This window comes from Cucurbita maxima, unplaced genomic scaffold, assembly GCF_002738345.1.
Source record: "Cucurbita maxima cultivar Rimu unplaced genomic scaffold, Cmax_1.0 Cma_Scf00022, whole genome shotgun sequence".
Lineage (NCBI taxonomy): Eukaryota > Viridiplantae > Streptophyta > Magnoliopsida > Cucurbitales > Cucurbitaceae > Cucurbita > Cucurbita maxima.
The window spans coordinates 1,186,474-1,192,771 of record NW_019272038.1 but is presented as its reverse complement, the minus strand read 5'-3'; the positions used below and the strand labels follow the sequence as shown (position 1 = coordinate 1,192,771).

The 6,298-nt window shown below is 32.7% G+C and overlaps 2 protein-coding genes and 1 long non-coding RNA gene across 3 annotated transcripts in view; 2 read left to right on the top strand and 1 right to left on the bottom strand.

Annotated features, from left to right (window-relative positions):
- Positions 1-341: 341 nt before the first annotated feature.
- Positions 342-3,494, top strand: LOC111496354 (histidine-containing phosphotransfer protein 4-like). The gene is made up of 6 exons (XM_023146774.1): positions 342-1,058; positions 1,867-2,000; positions 2,082-2,150; positions 2,602-2,673; positions 2,776-2,848; positions 3,260-3,494. Exons 1-6 carry the CDS (start codon positions 999-1,001, stop codon positions 3,287-3,289), a joined length of 438 nt encoding a protein of 145 aa, XP_023002542.1. The 5' UTR covers positions 342-998; the 3' UTR covers positions 3,290-3,494.
- Positions 3,495-5,511: 2,017 nt separating this feature from the next.
- LOC111496384 lies at positions 5,512-6,267 on the bottom strand. The gene is made up of 2 exons (XR_002720443.1): positions 6,135-6,267; positions 5,512-6,066 (listed from the first exon to the last, which is right to left on the bottom strand). It is a non-coding gene; the product is annotated as an uncharacterized LOC111496384 (long non-coding RNA).
- LOC111496129 (receptor-like protein kinase HSL1) overlaps positions 6,207-6,298 on the top strand; it is a 3,655-nt gene continuing 3,563 nt past the window's right edge. The window contains exon 1 of the mRNA XM_023146431.1: positions 6,207-6,279. The gene's annotated coding sequence lies outside the window, so the exon portion shown is untranslated. The remainder of the gene's footprint in view (positions 6,280-6,298) is intronic.

Here is a 6,298-nt window from a genome sequence, read left to right as displayed (position 1 = left end):
TACAATTTTAATGTTATTTTCTATCAATTTCCATTGCAAGATTGGTTTCCTATCATTCACAAAGAAGCGCATCTATTAGTCCCAGAAAGGTGCTTATGAACGAGTGAGAGAAGAAAGTCTCTTATATCCTAGCCACCAAAAATTGTAGGCATAAATTTTGGTGCATTAGATTGCTTTTCCATTTTCACGAACCAAGTGATTTCTGATCATGATAAGATTCCTCGACTCCTATTCGGACACAGTATTTGGACCGTTTGCTTGTTCAGTGTTGTCACAAATAATTAACAGATTAACAGGATGACTATGACTCCCTCCCTTTCTTTCACATGCAAACTCTTGGAGATTTTATATGAAAAAAGAGGCGATTCCTCATTTGGAATCTTTCTGTTTTTGGTGAATTATTGATGTTCAGAGCGTTCCTTTTAATATTGGATTTCTAGGAGTTTCTCCCGAAAAAAATCTGCTGCAGTTTGTGTAACATTATCCCTAAAAGAACTTGCTTCCTAGTACTTATCATTTAGAATCTTCAATCACTGAGTTACGTATTTCTTATAAGCATGTTAGCATTTGACACGTAAGTTGCAGCCCTTTCTTTCTTTTCCCTCCTTTATCCATTGTGTTTGGATTGTTCTTATAAATGTTCTTTTCAATAAATTGATTGAATCATCACTTTTTGGTTTCTTTGTGGCTTAAAGAGAATGAGCACATAAATTATAGCATATGGCATTCAAATTGCAATGGCAAAACAAGAGAACTTAGTGATGATAATGATAAATTCTTTTGCAACCCAACTTAGTGATGATAAATTCTTTTGCGTCCCAACTTAGTGATGATAACTTCTTTGCGTCCTATCTTATACTTCTTCCACATGCTAGCCTATAAATATCTTCGTTTGGCATATTGTTGTATCATTCAAGGAAGTCAAGACACTTGAACCTAGTTCCCAGCTTGTCTATCATTTATTTCCATCAAATCTGCTACATTTTCTTGGGAGAGAGATGGACTCTAGCCTTTTGCAACGTCAAGTTGCCTACACGAAGAGGTGCTTCTTTGAGCAGGTTTACCTTCAAAATACAAGAAATTCTTTCACTTTTCTTGTGCCTTTCTCATGGCGCAGTTGGCACTCTAACAGTCTAACTTGTACTTTGCTGTAAGCATGTTTGAGAATCTTTGGTTCATGGTTTCCAGTACAGTGCAGAGTATATAACTACCAAGCTTTAAGTCTAATTTGGAAGGGCAGGTTTAGCCTTACGGTGCATGAGCCAAATAGGAACTGGTTTTTTTCTTCTGATATGAGCCTAACTGAGCCATCGGTCCAAGAACATATTCATGTTCATTATTTTGGGACGGACCAGACATGGTAATTGAACTTATTCCTAATAGTTCTATGGCTTGGCCATGTAAATCTTCCATCTGAGTGAAGTAAAAAGTAAAACCACAAGTCTTCGAATATTTGGTTAAAGAATGAAATAGTATTTATTTTTTCAAGTTATTTCTCCAGGGTCTAATTTGTGGATCGCTGCATAATTTATACGGTGGGATGGGCTAAACATGGAGTGAAGGATCTCAGCTGGGTCATGGTCAATTGGTTCGTAGTTGTACTGGATAACAACAATTGTCTTCTACGTTTCGGACCAGCATAAATTATCAGCGGACCAGGAATAAGACAAACTAAATTAACAAATTGCTAGCCAGTTGTCACGATTCTTGTGAATCTTAGCATTCACGTTCATATGGATATTCCCTCAGTCTTGAATCATCTATCTTTTTATAATTTGTGAATCTTATGTTATATTTACTTCAAATGATTGACAAATAACCTACTACGACATAAATTGTTGAACCAGACAGAATCCTATGTTGCAGGGTTATCTTGATCGTGATCAGTTCACTCAGCTTGAAGAATTGCAGGATGATACAAACCCAAATTTTGCCGAAGAAATTGTGTCATTATTCTACAATGATTCGGCCAGACTCATCCGGAGCATTGAACAAACTATGTGAGTATAGAGAGCCTTTAACATTATCAAAATGATTACGAGAACCATCTAATAGAGCTACCGTTTTATTGGCTTACACAGGGTCAGTAAGCCTACGGATTTTGAAAAGCTTGACAACTACATGCACCAGTTCAAGGGAAGTAGCTCTAGGTAAACTACGATAATCATGTAGAAAATAGCAATGGGGACACATGGCAGGGCACATTACCAATCACCCTAACTTTGGAATTAGAATCGAATGCACCACAAGTAATAAATCTTTTCGGTGATAGTAATGGGAGGAGAATAATCATGTTTTCCCAGAAACTATTCCATTATGATGATGATAATCACTGCAACAAGCACATAAGTTACATTCGGTATAAGTATGCATTTGATTGTTCTGAAATATTGGTCCAATGATGGCATCGTTTTATCTCTTCTGAAAAGTTGAATCCTCCATGTGTCATGCAGGGATCCTTCGTGACAAAGCGATATAGTATCATTTCATTTCTCTGAGAAAGCTTGATTATTCATAAATATATACATACACAGTTGTCATAGTAATAGTGTCTCTATCTCTTTAGTAACCTTGTCTTAATTCACTTCAATTTGTTGCTAGCATTGGAGCCAATAGGGTGACAGAAGCATGCTCACAGTTTAGAGAATACTGCTTGGCAGGAAATCTTGAAGGGTAATGATCTATATTATCAGTTCTTACTTCATACCCGGTTAACAAGCTACATAAACTTGCTATTTTTTTTTTTTTTTTTTTACCCTTTTTTCTGTTGTATAGATGCATAAGAAGTTTCCAGGAAGTAAAACAAGAGCATGAAATTCTGAAGAAGAAGCTTGATACCTATTTCCAGGTTCTTTTTATAATCTTTTTCTGTGCAAAATACCTATGAACTTTAGGATTGGTCAATTATTCTTTGATTTTTAGAAGTTTTATTATTTCTCTCGAACTTTGAAATTTGTTCCAAAAAGTACCTTTGAACTTTGAAATTGTTCCAAAAATACTTTTAGTGAGTAAGGGATATCATATGAACTTTCATTTTTCAATTTTTACAAGTTAACGGTTGCATCAATTTCTATCTTACTTTTATGAATCACTCTCCAAGGGTATTCTTCTACGAACGAATTTCAAAGTTCAAAGGTAAAAATAAAACATAGTTCAAAGTTGAGGGGTAACGTATATAATTTAACATTTATCTTATCAATTCTTTAAAATCTCTCTCTTATGTTTCTCTCACATGCATATACCTGTTTCTATTTTTTAGCTAGCTAGACAAGCTGGGAACAAAGGCTGAGAAGGTGGGAGTCACCAAATTGGGCATTGGATGATAAGATTATGCGAATGAGCCTACACAGCTTTCATCTTGTCATTCATAAGCGCACACATACACACTCTTTTCCAATGTTGTATTGTACAATTCTCTCCCTAATTAAATCTGTTGTTATTACTCTTTCCAAAAATATGTATCCATAATACTAACACCTCTTACCTATATCGTTATCTTTTATGTCGATTCCATTCCAATTATTCGTCTAGTAGTGAAGAGATTTCCACACTTATAAAAATGCTTCGTTTTCGATAATTTAGAAAGAATACGGACCAAATGGAAAAGAAGAATCAAATATTAGAGATCGATATGCAAATAAGTATAATCAAATGAAAAATTATCAAAATAGAGAGAAAAGAAATAGTCCAAAAAAGAATTAGAACCATTCTCGGTTAAAAGTTAATAAAAAAAAGAAGAAGATAAAGATATACTCATTCAACCAACTAGATTTGTACACTAAGGTAATTCTTTTAAATCTTCAGCCCCACCATGAAATACAAATCCCTAAAATAAAAGGTTCTCATAAAAAGTTTTTAAATACAAAATAACTCAAAATACACTCTTGTATTTATTTATTGTGTGTATATATATATATATATAACTTAATTCTATCTTCACACTTGAAATGAAACCAATTAAACCTATTTATTTATTTATTTTTATCCACCAACAGCACTGCCTATTTTAAATAATCATAATCTAAAAGTAATTATCATGTATCTTTCCACTAATTTTATTCTAAAAAATATGATAATATGCCTCATCTTTTTTACACCAAAGTATTCAATGCTAATCTTTCATCAATTAATTAAATTATAGTTAAAAGTATAAATGCTCTTCTAGAGTATACTAGAGTCTACTATAGTTAGACAACGTGATTCTTTTCAAAGTGTTCGAATACCAACTTTATTTATGTGAAGTTCGGGTAAAAAAAGAATATATGAATAATCGATACCTAAAAGTAGTTTTTAGAATATAAAATTATGGATGGAAAATGCTCGAAAAATTTATAGTTATTACTTATATCAATAAGATACACAGTTTTTTGTTTGGCGAATTTCTATTAGGAAGTATTTGAGGACAACTAGATCTGAATCTTGCCATAGTCTGAAAAATGTGGAGACCGTTAGGTGTTAAATTTATATTACAAATCCTAGTTTGAATCATAAACCCGAGACATTATAATTTATTTATTCTGAGAACTTTATATAAAATACATAATAAAATCTAAATACTTAATTTAAATCACCTAAGAAATTTTTATGTCATGTATGAAATCATCTATATATGTATATAAAATAAGATAATTAGGCCACCCAGCACCATTTTAGTCAACAATGATGAGGACCATATATATCTAAAAGGTAAAAATCACCACTTGCATATATTGGGTAATTCTCCAAATTGATTGGTAAACAAATGAAACCAGGAAAAAGTATACATTAATTAATTAATATTAATTGATGGTCATTAAACAATTAATTAAATAAAGTATATATTTGATTTATTATAAATTTATGAGAGTAATTTTAAAATAATTTATTCACTTAACTATTTCAAAATTAACGTGTAATTATATATCAATTTTTAGCTTTAATTGTTTTTGCATTAAACTACAAAGCAGATATTCCTCACAAGATCTTGTTTAAATGGTTTTTTTAATCTCAACCAGAGGGCATCTTCATAAATCTTCATGTTCTTATGGTTTTCACTTTGAGATCGATAAATGTTTAGTCTAGCTTGGATGCATTGAACTAATTTTACAGAACAATCATTTGGTTCGATTAGATTTGGTTGTCAGGAGAATAAAGTCATTCTCTTTAAACATTTTATTATTTTTACGATCCTTAATGACCTCCTGTTTATATGATTCTCATCCCGAACTATCTTACTCATAATTTTAAAAGTATGATTTTATAAAGTTAGAAGTAAAAATTTTACACTTACGTAATCTATATATTGATCAATACAAGAATAACTTATCTGACATAAAATATATATATATATATATATATATATATATATATATATATATATATATATATATATATATCTTAATTTTATTTTATTTGGGATTTAGGTACAGTTGAAGAATGTTTGATGGTGGGGGAGCAACCAGAGCCACAGTACCGTAAGCAGTCAAAAGAGCAAAAAATGGGATCCATTGTCACCAACTAAACCATATCTAACTTAAAATAATGACAAACAATGCATTCATTTTCCATTAAACAGTGTATCATTGAATGTGGGCAACTCTCATCTCTTTCATATCTTATAATTTAATGTGAAGAGATATGAAAGTTTGGTCAAAAACGGGGACTAAACAAAATTCCTGCTTCAGGCAAGCAAGCAGTCCATGGTTGTTGATGTATGTCGGAGAGGAAAAAAAAAATAAGTTTTTCAATAAGCATGAATAGCTATCATAAATGTGCGTACCTTTTTCAAATATCTCGCGAAAGTATTGAAATTTTGAGTTCAAAATCTCACATCAGTTGGATAGAGAATAAAACATTCCTTATATGAGCGTAGAAATCTCTCCTTAGTAGACGAGTTTTAAAATCATAAGGCTGGCTGCGATACGCAATAGACCAAAGTAGACAATATCTGCTGATGGTAGGCTTGGGCGGTTATGAATGGTATCAGAGTCAAATATCGGGCGGTGTGTCACCGAAGACACTGACACTCAAAGGGGGTGGATTGTGAGATCTCACATCGGTTGGAGAGTGGAACGAACTGTTCATGATCTATAAAAGTAACAATCATGTCAAAACCATTCGTGAGTTTGGCAAAGAAGCAAACGTGAAACAATTACCAGCTTTTGGACTTTGGATGTGCCGTGTAAGAACAAAGCTCCCCTAACTTTGACTATCAGAGTATATGTTGGCTGCATGAGTCCATGGAATCTATACTTCCATTTTTCCAGTAGCCTTTTGGTGCACTCTTCTGGCAAAAACCAACCCCCCCCCCCCCCCCCCC

Bases quoted from the DNA above. Each gene is read 5' to 3' on its own strand.
- LOC111496354 (XM_023146774.1), top strand. From the start codon at position 999: ATGGACTCTAGCCTTTTGCAACGTCAAGTTGCCTACACGAAGAGGTGC. The intron at 2,001-2,081 runs GTGAGTATAGAG...TGGCTTACACAG, and splicing joins CGGAGCATTGAACAAACTAT to GGTCAGTAAGCCTACGGATT. The intron at 2,849-3,259 runs GTTCTTTTTATA...TCTATTTTTTAG, and splicing joins AGCTTGATACCTATTTCCAG to CTAGCTAGACAAGCTGGGAA.